This window comes from Phocoena sinus, chromosome 2, assembly GCF_008692025.1.
Source record: "Phocoena sinus isolate mPhoSin1 chromosome 2, mPhoSin1.pri, whole genome shotgun sequence".
In the NCBI taxonomy this organism is placed as follows: domain Eukaryota; kingdom Metazoa; phylum Chordata; class Mammalia; order Artiodactyla; family Phocoenidae; genus Phocoena; species Phocoena sinus.
This window is the reverse complement of record NC_045764.1, coordinates 3,479,404-3,493,602: the sequence shown is the minus strand read 5'-3', so window position 1 is coordinate 3,493,602 and position 14,199 is coordinate 3,479,404. Positions and strand designations below refer to the sequence as shown.

General features: G+C 38.0%; 1 protein-coding gene across 7 annotated transcripts in view; it reads left to right on the top strand.

Annotated features, from left to right (window-relative positions):
• ARHGAP12 (Rho GTPase activating protein 12) overlaps nucleotides 1–14,199 on the top strand; it is a 111,020-nt gene that overhangs the window by 77,283 nt on the left and 19,538 nt on the right. For 5 of the 7 annotated variants that reach the window (XM_032621860.1, XM_032621857.1, XM_032621855.1 and 2 more), the window contains 4 exons: nucleotides 1,987–2,061; nucleotides 2,391–2,405; nucleotides 9,320–9,381; nucleotides 13,418–13,499. In XM_032621860.1, coding sequence (XP_032477751.1) covers nucleotides 1,987–2,061; nucleotides 2,391–2,405; nucleotides 9,320–9,381; nucleotides 13,418–13,499 — 234 coding nt within the window. The remainder of the gene's footprint in view (nucleotides 1–1,986; nucleotides 2,062–2,390; nucleotides 2,406–9,319; nucleotides 9,382–13,417; nucleotides 13,500–14,199) is intronic. The other 2 variants (XM_032621856.1, XM_032621853.1) reach the window with 1 other exon arrangement.

The window sequence follows — 14,199 nt, the reverse complement described above, 5'->3', positions numbered from 1 at the left end:
TCTAATTGTTTCAGCACGTGATAACGTGATTTTCTTGAGACCAGAGCTCTACTTATTTTTGGTAGACATGTCTTCCCCCCACCTTTATAAATGGAGTCATAGATAGCTACTTCACCAAGTAAACTCTTCTATTTATCATTACATAGTATACACGATTTTAAGATTTGAGATTATAAAAGAGGGACTATACCAGAACAAACTAGCTGACTAATGTATGATAAGGGGTGAAATGCGTATAGCTTGAAAGGTAATCAGAGAAACCTAATACTATGTAGTGAATGTTGTTACGATGATATGGGTCCCAATTCAGTTGCCAGACAACCTTGGTGGAGCTAGGTGTGTGTGCGTGTGTGTGTGTGTATGGATACATCTGTTTGTTTCTGCCTATGTATGATTTTTACCAAAACCTGCTGCTTGTAGACATTAAGATGTATTTATATGTGCATATACTTTTATAAGTATACATAAACAAATGGGTAAATGTAAAATTGTTTATAATAATTATAATTGTTGTGTTTACATTATTACTCCATTTGCTATGGTTTTCATTTCTGTAGGACTGATAATGCCATGAAAAATAAGTTGTAATTATCATTCATTTTATTCAATTACTTATTTTATAGGTCCTCAAATCTTTCCTCTTTTTCTCAGAGTGTTTTAATATTAGACGCTTTTAGAAGTCAAGAAATTGAAAAGTAAAACATCTGAAGCTGTTAGAAAAAATACTTAAATGAAGCTAAACTGATATTTGGACATTAAATGTAATTAATTGTTTTTTATTAATTTTTATAAAGATATATTTGATGATGATTTTAATGTTTTCTCCATTTATAGTGTAGGTCTTAGATTTTAAGGTTGTTACCTTCAAGGATTTTCTCTGTACAGTTTCACTGCTACCTGGTTTCTGTATTTACGAATTGTACAGGATATAAACCTGACGACTTTTTTCTAAGTGAATGGATTTTATTAATGGTTTTTTGTATTGTGATTTAATACACATTCCCAGGCTTATCAGCAGTACGTTATCCAGTTTCATAAGTATAGTAAAGTAGATGATACAGATGTGAAGATGAATGTCCAAGTAAATTATTTGGTTTTATAGGAAAAATAATAATAGACATTGGCATATGATTTTCCTAATTCTCTTTTCCTGAAATTATTCAGAGCTTCTAGGAGAACAGAGAAAAATGGAGCTTGGTAGATACCATTGGCTACCAGTGGCTCTTGGTACCAAAAAATGTTTTTTCAGTCTTATCCTCCACGAATAGTTTTACAGATATCTGAGGTAGAAATCACATACCATGTTTTAATATTAACAAAGCAGAATTGCTTTAAAAATGCACATTATTGGTTTGCTCCTATTATATATTCTTGTAGGCTTAGACATTAAAATATTTATTTTTCCTGGTGAGTTATTAATCTGTAAATCTGAGGTTTCTTCTTTGCATTTTAAATAATCTTGCTTATTTCTAATAATTGGAAAGTTAGCTGTAAATTATAATAAATATTAATAGCAATTTAATTTCTTAATACAAGTTCTCATTCTGGCAGTTGCCAAGTAGTTCCTGTGACTATTCCTTGCCTAATCCTAAATCCTAGACCAGGATTCATACCAAGAGCAAGTTAGTATGGGGACTGTTACATTTTTATCCATAAGTGTTCGGATTTTACTTATTTTAAATATGGTTAATTTAAGCTGATGCAACATCATGATTTTAAGGCAACATGCATCATTTCTGTTGAGTAATTCCGTATGCGGTATTTAAATTTACTGTAATTGGTATAAAATATGCCATATTTCATAAACTTTATGATATCTGTAGTTTTCACATCTGTACCATATTAGTTTCGTAGCTGAATATAGAAGGGAAATAACTAGGAAAAAATTTTTCTTAGCGTCCCTTATTAAGCTTTCCCACTGTCAGTAGAGGGAGAAATATAATTATATGAAATAGAGTAACATTTTTCATTACTTATTTCTTGTAGGAATCTCCAACTGCCTCAAAACCCTGCTATCCTGAAAATGAGTCTTCTCCCTCTTCACCAAAGAACCAAGATACAGTTAGTATGATAGCAGCATATAGATAATATAGTCCAATTATTTCAATCAATTTCAGTAAATTAATTTTCTCTAAGTGTAATGTTTAAAAATACCTCTTGGGCTTCTATTAAATTTCATTGGTCTTTCAAAAAATAATCAGATAATAGGTTTAAATTAAAAATCAGATTTTATTGATTTAAAAATTCCCCCTTTTATGCAAAATATGGTATCTTCGTGATCCACTTGTATACCATATTTGTAAGCAGTGAATTTATGTTTGGCTGTTAAACATAAATATAAAAATCCCTGGAGAATACTGTCAAATTACACTTTACCCTTCCTTCCTCAGGCCAGCAGTCCAAAGGTAAGAATCATTTCCCTCCTTCTTAACAAGCTTTAGATGCCTTTTTTTACCACACCGCCCCCCCCCGCCCAAGCTGTCAAATGCATTGCCCAGCCTAGGCCAGGTAATATTGGCGATACAGTGACTTCTCTTCAGTTATTCATTCATTCATTTATTTATTTGCTGCCTTGGGTCTTCGTTGCTGCGTGCGGGCTTTCTCTAGTTGCGGTGAGCGGGGGCTACTCTTGGTTGCGGTGCGCGGGCTTCTCACTGCGGTGGCTTCTCTTGTTGTGGAGCACGGGCTCTAGGTGCGTGGGCTTCAGTAGTCATGGCACGTGGGCTTAGTAGTTGTGGCTCACGGGCTTAGTTGCTCTGCAGCATGTGGGATCTTCCCGGAGCAGGGCTCGAACCCGTGACCCCTGCATTGGCAGGTAGCTTCTTAGCCACTGCGCCACCAGGGAAGCCCTTCTCTTCAGTCGTAACTTTGGAGGAATCCTACTTGATCTTGGTGTTTGCAGCGCCCCCGTCCCCAAGTCTAGCCTGTGATTTGCCCCTCCTGCTCTTGCCCTCCAGCGGCTCTCCTTTCCTTTTAGAAGGAGGATGCAACTTTGTGACGAGCTCTGCAACACTGCGCCTGTCCCGGGTCCTCATCTCCCCTCCTTGCCCCCACTTGCGTGTTTTCCTGCAGCCCTGCTACTCTCCTCTCTGCAAAGGAGCCTGCTCTTCAGCTCCAGCCCCTTCACGCACTGAAACCCATCTTCCCCGACGTCTTTGCCTGGTCAACTTCTGGTCATTCCTTAGAGCTTGGTTCAGGCTCGGAATTTTCTTCAGATCCTCTAGATTTGGTCAGGTTTCTCTGTGATACTCTTAATAACATTGAATTATATGTTATTTGATTCTGTAAAATCGAGTAACTCTTCTCATTTCCTATTTCTTGTAGGAACTTCCAACCCTCAGTTAATGTCTTCCCCACTAGACAAGGAAAAGACTCCTTAGAGCAGGGCCCGCGTAACCCCAGTGCCATAGAGCCGCTGTTCCATGGGGTTTTGCCAAAAGGAAGAAATGAAACTTTTAAAGCTTTCCAGAAGACAAACTTTTATTGTTACTTCCTTAATTTTAAGAAACTATAATAGACTCTTGTTTATTAGGATACTTCTGATTTTCTAGAGGCACAGGTTTCTCACAGATGCTGTTTTCCTTGTCTGGCTCTTTTCTCCATCCCCTGAGCAAATCGGGTCTTTTGGTTCCTATCACGTGTTGTCCACCCGTCCTGCTGATATTGCACAGGTGGTTTCCCTGCCTACCGTGGTCCTCAGCCTCTCTGCACCTACAGTTAATCTTGTGCTGACCAGTGGGATGACCCCTTAGGGCCTGCCCACACTAACCTCAGCATAATAGCATCTCTTCTTTTTCTTTGAGCGCTCAAGTCACTGATGGCATTAATCGTGTGAAAGTTACTTCATGTGCCCCTCAGCTCTCTGCTAAGGGTTTAAACTTTGAAGGGACTCAGAGAGATAGAGAGGGGCTGCTTTCTAATAATACTTTTTATCTTTTGCATTATTTAACACAGTCCCGGGTGCATGAACATTAAATTAAGATCAAAGTGAACATGATTTTAGTGGTATTGTCAGGATTTCCTGTATGAATGTAAGGTGCTATTACTGCAGTATTCTTAATCTATCCATCCATCTAGAAAAGAGGCAGAAACGCTTTTTAACTTATTTTAAATATGGGTAATATGTAACTTCTGAGAAGACCTTTTATAAATTATTTACATTTTGGTAGAAGGGAATTTCTTGGGAATCCTGGAAACATGAGTTTATAAGTGTTCGCATGGGACTTAAAAGGACGGTTTGCAAATTATTCCCCCAGGCAGTTACCCCTTTCACAAGAGTTTGCCAGTCACCTGACTGCCCCAGACTCAGGGTCCCCTCTGGTGGCCATGGCAGGGAACTGCCTCAGCAGGGTTCTGTTTCGTTCTTCATTTACCTTCGGGTGGAAAACAGGAACAGCTCTGTTAATCCTGCTGAGGCTGTTCTGTTTCCCTGTAAGTGTGCAGCGTCCTTCCCCCCAGGCCCCAGTCTGGCCCCCCCGGGCTTCTGCTCCCCAGAGTCTCTTCTTTCCTCCTGCAGCCTCTGCTCCCTCTTCTCTTCTTGCCCTGTTTGAATGGAGTCTTTTGCCTGTCTTTCCCACTCTTACCCAGTTAATACAAGCAGATTTCTGTTTTTTGGTTCTTTGTGAGTTAAAATCTGGTTGGTGTAAAGCCTTAGTGGTAAGAAAAAGAAACTGACATCGTAATCAGTGTTAGTTACCTCATGGCATCTTTAAATCTCTGCAGATTACCTATTGAATCTCTCTTTTTTTATTTTTTTTTGTTAAAACCGTATTGAAATATGACTAACATACTACGCCGTTCACCCGTTTAAAGTGTACAGTTCATTGGTTTCTAGTATGTTCAGATAAGTGCAACCATCAGGACAGTCATTTTAGAACATCTCATCACTTCAAAAAGCAGTACTCGTTGCTGTCACCACATCCCATCAAGCCCTAAGCAACCAGTAATGTGCTTTCTATCTCACTAGGTCTGCCTCTTCTGGACACTTCACATGCGTGGAGTCATAGAACACATGGTCTTGTTTGACAGGCTTTGTTCACGTAGCATATGATGCTTTCATTCAGTCTTCTCTAATCAAACCAGATTAAAATTTCATCCCTTAATATAAATTTTAAACATGTTCATTTTTTCTTGTCTTATTTCCAATTTTCAAATGCATTGTTATTTTTCATAGTCACTTCAAGTCCTGTTTTTTTTTTTTTTTTGCGGCGGGCCTCTCACTGTTGTGGCCTCTCCCGTTGCGGAGCACAGGCTCCAGACGCGCAGGCTCAGTGGCCATGGCTCATGGGCCCAGCTGTTCTGTGGCATGTGGGATCCTCCCGGACTGGGGCACGAACCCGTGTCCCCTGCATCGGCAGGCGGACTCTCAACCACTGTTCCACCTGGGAGGCCATCAAGTCCTTTTTTGAAATAGGTAGTGTATACATTTTTAAAAAATTGATATTTCTCTAAAATATGACTGCCACACATGGATTAAATAGGATTTTGTAGGCTGATCTAAGAACCTCATCTCTATTTGTCCCAGTGTGCCTATGAGGATATGCATTTTAAAGTTCTCATTTACTGAATACTGAATACAATTTTAAGTATATAATTTGGAAACTTGAACTTTTGACCTTGTGTTTCCAATTATGGTATTAAAATGCTTTACCCACTTTGGAGAAAAGGGTATTTCAACACGTTTGTTACCAAAAGGGTTTAGTGGACAAATTGGCTAATTTTTTTTCATTGAATATTACTATTCTAAAGCCTTTTTTAAAAACATGATTTTAACAATTTTTTATAACACTGGTTCTTTAAACATTTTTTTTAATCGAGGTGAAATTCACATAACATAAAATTAGCCATTAACCACTTTAAAGTATATAGTTCAGTGGCTTTAGTGTATTTAAAATGTGTGTAGCTGTCACTCCTGCCCAGTTTCAGGACACTTTCATCACCTCAGAGGGAGACCCCTACCATTAAGCAGTCACTGCACCTTTCCCCACCTCTTCTCCCCTCTGCATGGCAACCTCTAGTTTGAAGGTCTGTATGGATTTACCTGCTCTGGAAGTTCTATCACACTGGTTCTTTTTCAGCATATCACAGGGCAAGGTTACTTACTCTGTAGAGAAGGAATCTTTTTATTACATGATTATAACATGATTAACCAAAGATAAAGATTTTAATGGGAGGTATTGATTTTGATATATAATAATTATTAGCCAAAATTGGGAAATGCTTATCTTACTAAATGAATGTAAAATCAATTAGAAATTCTGGAGCCTGCAAAGTGATTATGAACGTGTGGAAGTTTTCCCAGATGACTCAACAGAACCGACATTTTATTGTTTTCTTGCCTTAATTAGGATAGGACAATCTTACTACAATATTTTTGGTTAAAATTTAACCATATTTTGCCAGTTCATATTAAAACATTCCTGCTTATTTTCAACACGAAGTTTCCCTTGGAGCATCGACATACTTAGACTAAGAAATATTCACGTGTGAGTATGGGCAGTTTTTAAAGGACTTAACAAGGTATTTTTATGAAGTTATTTTAGTAAGCTACACAAAAACATTGGTTGACTTTGAATCGTATTAAGTAGAGAAGAGTACACCAAACAGTATGAATAATAATCTGCCTAAATTCCCCCTGAAATCGACACCTGTATAGCCAAACCTGTATCTGCCTGCTTGTCACTTTTATGTCAAATTCAGAACTTCAGTGTTTAAGAGTTAAAGCTTTATTTTCTCCATCACTGACCTTCTCTTACATTTCTTGGTAGTGTGATAGCATGGCTGCTTTGTTGGTTAATTACTTCAACAAACATGTGTTGAGCCCCGGCACCATGCTAGCTGCTGTGTTGGGCGCTGTCATACGTGGTGAGCACAGCAGATGTGGTCCTGACGCACGGCCTGACAGTAGGTGGCGAATAAATAATATGTAATTGTGCTTTGCATTAGGTGCGATGAAGGAAACAACCTGGGGGCTGTCGTCAGTCATTGGAGGGCAGAGGAGCTCCTACTGCAGGGGTCAGGGACGGCTCCTCTAAAGCTTGTCGTTGCAGCTGAGGGCCCCCAGCTACCCAGCTGCTCAAGCTTGGGAGTCTCCCCGATCTTGCCTCTTACCTCCCGTCCTGTCCCTGTCGGTCCTGCCTTCCGAGTTGCTCTCACGTGTGGCCCCTCTTCACCCTCTCAGGCCTCTCCCTGGGCCAGGCCGTCAGCACCTCTTGCATTGATGGGCGTTATCAGAACACCGTTCCGGGGGCACCGCATCACCTGCTCCCGCCGCGCTCGTTCTGCCGCCCCCTCTCTCTTGCTGCTGCTCTGCTTCACCCCGTACGCTGAGGGAACCTAAGCCTCGTAGAGATGATGCGCTTCCAGCTTCTGTGCCTTCGCCTGCCCGTCGTTTCTGTGTGGCCGACTCCCGTTGCCCGCTCCTGGGTCAGGGTCTCCGGGAAGCTTCTCTTCCTCCCTACTCCCCTCTCAGGTGGAGTTAGCTATGCCTTCCTCAGAGCACTTTGCACACCGCGTGGTAATGGTCATTGTATTGGTACGTTTTGGACGTGGCACATTTTGTTCTTATTTTATGTTCACGTTAGAGTGCTTACTGCTTAGAGCATTAGTGCTTGGGTCTTGGTCCCTGTGAGAATTTCGTGAGAGCTCTGGGCCTTTCCCTTGAGTGATGCATGTACACGCACGATTATGTGCGGTGTTGGTCCAGCCCTGACTCAGGTAAGAATCCCTGATCCAGAGCCTCTCTTTCCCCCATAGGCTTTGGCCGTCTGCCACTGCTGCTGTCCCTTCCATTTTTCTTCCTGTTTTGATGCTGGCATTTCCTTCCTGTCTCTGCTTTTTCACCCTGCATAGTTCCAGCTTCGGTGTTTTTTAATAGGCTTATTCCCACCTCCGCCCTTCCAGTTCCTGTGCTCACATCCCCAGCGCCCATCCTCTCAGATTAATGTTACTTAGTTCCTGGATCGTTGAAAGTTTTCTTTCCCTCCCTGCTTCTGATGGTAAATTGGGAAAGTTCTTACTTAACATCCTGTGCATACTTACCACCGTGTAATTGATATTTTTATTGAGAGGCAACAGAGAGCGCTTATGAAATGTATCAGACTTGCATATCTAAGGAGATCCAACCTATGCTTTGTGAAAAAATTACAGTAATATGGATATTTCCCAAGTTCCCAGTATAACAAAAGTGAATAACATAATAGTTTGTCAGCTTTGTCTATAGATGTGAGTTATTATCAGACCAGGCAGAACTTTCAGATATTATCTTTTAGACATTAGTGAGAAAATAATGCTATGTTTATCTCTCATACAAGAAAGAATTTTTTTTTCTAATTAAAGTACCTTGAGAAAATAGCTGAGGTAAATAGTTAGAAATAAATTCTGAATTGAGACGATTTTTTCCTGTGTGTGTGTGTTTTAACTGAAGTAAAATCGACTGCTTGGTCGTTTTCATGCAGTGCTCACCAATGGATGATTGCTGTGGGCACAAACGCATTTTGATGAAATTCATTTGACTATAGAAGGCTAGAGCAATGAGAAAGTGCTTCTTCAGTTCCACCTGGAAGAATTTTAAGATAACATTCAACTTGAGCACAGTGACTTTTGCCTTCCTAGGGTTTGATGATAAAGCTGTGTTGCTGTTTTTTACATCAGCTGACTAATAGATCTAGTTTGTCCAGAGCCCAATTTGCCATCTGATAATATGTTTAATGAAGCAACATATTGAATTCTTTATGCCACATTAAGGCCAGTTCTATGCATAGTGCCACTTACTTTTAAGTAATTTATTAAATACAGTCACTGCATTTGTTCTACCTACTTATTTTCACATTCTGACAAAGTGGGCTAGTATCTTAAATAATTTTCAGACTACACTGTTGTAAAATGACAGCAAAGTAAACAGTTCCTCTTTTGTGGTGTTTATAGCATCGTATCACTTGGTTTGAACAGGAATCCAGTGCTGATTTGTAGCATTCATGTGGAAATTTAATTTGATTTTACCTTATGGCTGCTCTTCCTTGAGAAGACCAAGTGTTTTTTTTGTTTGTTTGTTTTTGCAGACTCCCAACCACTGCGCCACCAGGGAAGCCCAGACCAAGTGTTTAATTACAAAAATAACTGAAAAAATCTTTACAGAAGTATTAGGAAATTATATTCTTAATGTAGTCTAGAACTAACCATATTACACACTGACTGATCTTCTCTTTTAAGCTAATATGTAGAGTACCAGATCATTTTGATTCAGTCCTATGTAAGAATTTGGACTTCACTGTCTGTATGAATGATCTATAAACAGTAATACCTCTGTTCCATATCATAGGGTCAAGAGAAATATGGATTATTAAATGTAACAAAAATTACTGAAAATGGGAAAAAGGTTCGGTAAGTACACAGATCATTAATGTTCTCACGTGTTTCATCTGATTGATATAAGTAAAAACTGAATATAATTATATTCTAGTAGAAGTGATTAACAGGTTCAAAGAATTTCAAATGTGTTTTCTAATATGATGGATATAAGATTGTCAGGAAGTAGAGGAAAATTTTTCTTTGTCTTGACCTATTTCTAAAGGTAAGATTAAATTCAGAGGTGATAAGGCAGAGGATTCTGAGCAGGCATTAGCTTTATTAAAATTTTTTTTCAATAAGTGATAAATGCACATGGCAAAATACAAACATACACAAAACATGTAGTCAAAAGTCGGTCACCAGCCATCAGTTTCCCTCCCCAGAGGTAACCAGTTACGTCTAGTGAGGTGTACTGTCTTCCTCCAGAGATAGAAAGTAGATACATTTACATGTGCATAGATGAATATTTTTAGCACAGTCTTCTAACGGTTTATCTTGGAGACGGTGCATTTCATTGCATGTACAGCTGACACATAGTTTCTAACTGCTGCATAGTTGTATGTTGTATGGCTGCCTCATCGTTTATTTAACTGTTATTTATTTGCAAGTGTGTCTATTGGTAGACATTTAGGATGTTTCCATTTTTTGCTATTACAAACAGTATTACCCTCCGAGTCTTGCTCGGTTCATTTTGCAAGTATGTAGATATGCCTGTAGAACATATTTTATGAAAGTGGAGTTGCTAGGCCATATGCAGTTGGACATTTTCATACAATTCCAAATTGTGCCCTAAGGCCCTCAGTCAGTTCCAACCTCAGGAGCCTTGGATTTCTCCATGCCTTTGCCCATTCAGTAAGTTGTCAAACTCTTTGATCTTTGCTAATAGAGATTTGAGAGAAAATGGTGTTTTTACTTACGTTTCTTTTTAGTGGGGTAGAGTACCACAAGCCATTTATATTTCTTTTTCGTTGTTGTCCTCGAATTATCAGTTTATACCCTTTGTCTCTTTTTCTGTTGGGTTGTTGGTTTTTTTTGGTTAATAAATTAAGGAAATTAACTCTTTGTAAGGTAAGTTCCATTTTCCCCAGTTTTAAAAAACCGCTGAAATGCTAGGGTTTTATAGCCAAAGTGAGATCAGTCTGTTGTTTAAGAAAGAGTTTAAAATTTACATGTAGTTGAGTTTTTTAGATTTGCTTTAATTGAACTTTGTCAGATTTTGGTACTTGGACGTTTTTCTTTTAAGTGCTTTGAAATAGCTTTACAAATACTGCAATTACCTGTTCCTGAAGCTGTTCCTTGGTAGAAGTCATGTGAATTGGATCTTTTTTTTCTTTTCTCCCTTTTGGGCATATGTAGTGCAGGTAGGTATTTGGCCACTTTCCCTGTTTTCATTGCTGTCATTTTTCCTGCGATAATTAGTTTTTTAGATTTTCTACTTACTTTGGAATGCTTTTTGGACTACTTCTCCTAAGAATATCATCCGTTTCATTATATTCAAATTTATTTATATAGAGCTGAGCACAGTGGTATTTTAATTTCCTGTATTTTAGTGTTTATCAAACATTTTGTTCTGAGGACCTCTCTAAACTCTTAAAAATTATTGGTTAGCGCAAAGAACTTTTGTCTATGTAGTTTATCTAGAATTATTTACTGTAAAAAATTAAAACTGAGAAATTTTAAGAATCTCTATTAACGCTTTTAAAACTAATAACCTGTTACATGTTAACATGAATAACATCTTTTATGAAGAAAACCCCCTGTATTTTCTCATGCAGAAAACTTCCATGAGAAGCATGGCATTGTTTTATGTTTTCAGAAATCTTTACTATTTGGCTTAATGGAAGACACCTGGATTCTCATCTCTGCTTGCAGTCAGTCTGTTGCAACATATTATTTTGGTTGAAGTATATAAAGAAAATGCTCCTTTACATAGATAAAGTTGGAAAAGGGAGGAATATTTTAATAGCCTTCTCAGATAATTGTATTTTTCTGCTACACCAAAACGCCAAAAGTGTTAGTTGCAATGAAGATTCTGAAAAACTATCCTTGAACTTTCAGTACTCAGTTACATTAAAATCCGTGGGCCTGTGTTGCATTGTGAATGAATCTTTGCCTATGCTTGGTTTTGTAGCATCTTGTAGGTCATTTGGAAAATACTGGTTTACTAAGTTTGCCGATTTTCAAATGTTGGCACATTTTATTTTATAATACCAAAGAATCATAAATCAGTAATATCATCATCAGAGTCAGTAAGTTCTGGAATATTGTCAGCCTCACAGTGGCAGATGTGCCAAGTTTTCCGAAAGTCTGCTTTCTGTTTGAAAGCTTTGTTATTGTGAACATATACTATCATTTATTTTCCTTGAAATAAAAGGCTCATTTCATTTATTTTTGAGATAATGTCTACCTGCCGAGTAGTCAAGTCTAAATAATCAGTGTATCCATCAGTTGTCTGTTCAGGAAAAAATTGGTTCCATGAAAAAGGTGTGACTAATTCTACCTGCAACTCAACATTTGGATACTGTCATTCATTCATCATCCAAATATTCAATATTTGTTCTGAGATATACATTCTACAGGTTTTTTTATTTTGAAAATTGAACTCAAAAAGTTAATTTAAAGTGGAAATACATATATATATATATTTTAAAGTGGGAATATATTTTAGCATTTTTCAGCATAGAGAAGTTAGATATTATCTAAAGAAATATAAAATAAATTTACCAATGAAAACAAATCCTTCCAAAATATCTTGAGGTCCACACAAAACAAAATAATAAAATAAAATGAAAACATTATAAAATGATGACAGAACAGGTACCAAACATATGTGTCGTATGAGTGTAAGTAAGTGTAAATGCACTACATCCATCCGCTGAAGGCAAAAGGTGCTCAGACTGGAGCCCAAAGCAAAGCCCAGGTCAACATTGCATACAAAAGAGACACCTGAGAAACGACTCCGAAAAGCTAAAACAAATGACGCATATCAAGGGCGTAAAAAGTAAAGCAGGAATAGGGATCTCAACAGCAGACAGGTTCAACTCGGGGGGAGGCACTAAGCATCTTTAAAATGATAAAGCACTGTGGATCAATCCACAGTGAAGATCTCATCGTTAGAAACAGCCGTTCACTGAGTAAGTAGTGTTAATGACCGTAAGCAAAACAACAGGAAATAAAAGGAAAAATAGAGATTCGGTAGGAGTAAACTTTATTTCACTTTTCAAGTTCAAGTGGACATAAAAAGTCGTAAAATAATCGAGTAGGTCTAATTGGTAGGTATTAAATTCTACATTCTGAATATGGAGAATAAACCTTTTGAGTGCCTATAAAGTTTTCACAAAACTGGCCACATGTTTGGCTATAAGGCGAGCCTTAATCAATTCCTGTGGAAGATACGTTTGACGTTCGTTTTAGCCTGCCAGCAATTAAATTGCCTTACAACGTAAACACTGGTTACCTCTGGAGAGGCGGTTGAAGAAGAAATGGGGCCTTTTTCTGTATACATTTCTACGTTCAGAGTTTTGATATAGTATGTGTGTTGGTTTTGTAATTTAGGAAAGATTTTTTAAAAGCCTCATTTTAGTAATAGTAACCTTAGTTATCAACCAGCATGTAATTTATACGATCTACCGCTTACCTGGTGTAGCCTTATTGAGGGAAGGAAGATAACTAAGATATAAAACAATCTGTATCTACAGAGAATTAGGTAAGATGAGCATGTTTGTCGAATTTTTAATTGTGAATAAGAATTCTTGCCAAATGCAGTGTTCAGTTCATGTGACTCTAAATTAGTGCCCTTGATCACAAATGTGCTGGATTACCCCCATGTGCACACAGTTAGGTGTGTAGTTATTCTGATAACTTACGTCTCTCATTGACTTCATTAGTTTTGGGACCATAAAATGATTGTAATTTCCATTAGAATTATATCCCCAACAAAAACAATTAGAATGTCAGTATGACTGTAAATTGTGGACAACATTGATAACAGCTAAGTAGGTTTTAAGTTTTTAAATTTGGTGGGAAAAACTGGATATGGAGCTTTAATTGGCCGTCTTTATCATTACAGAAAGAACTGGTTGTCTTCTTGGGCCGTGTTGCAGGGTTCATCTTTACTGTTTACCAAAACTCAAGGAAGTAGCACAAGTTGGGCAAGTATTTCTTTTCTTCGGAGGCTTTCTACATTTAAATTACGTGGGTGGTGTTGCACCTGAACTTCACGAAGTATTCCAGAGTCCTCCCAGCTACCGCTGGCTTGCAAATAAGAGTAAATGAGGTTTTCTTAGTTAAAGATGCATTTTGACTCCCAAGAGAAAGAAAAGGGCTACTTAGAAAAGTCTGACTCATATTGTTAAAACCAACCAATTATATTTTATGCATTGAACTGAAAGGTGACCTTACTACTTGGGCATTAGAGCACAGATCTGTTTCTTGGTCTGTTTTCAGGATGCCAAAGCTTTCCTGTGTCTGTGACTTGGCTCTTTCAGATATTTAGTCAGAAAATAAGCAGTCATGTGACAAGCCCCACCTTGAATTGTGATCTGACCCTTGGATACTAGTCAGGTTTCCATGTCTATATATGACATCAGCCAGCTTTGAGAAGAAAAAGAAATGTCACCATTACCTGTGGGACTTTGAAGCTTTTTGTATATTTGAGTGTTTACTATCGTTACTCCTTGGTTATTTGTAATACAAATACCAAAAATTATAGTCTGTGACATATCATAATAGCTAACATTTTTTGAATGCTGAAAATATATTAGGTACTGTTCTAAGTGTAGAGGATAGTATATATATTATCCTCTTAACTCTGGGAGAGTACTGTTTATCATTCCCTCTCCCCCTGTTGGA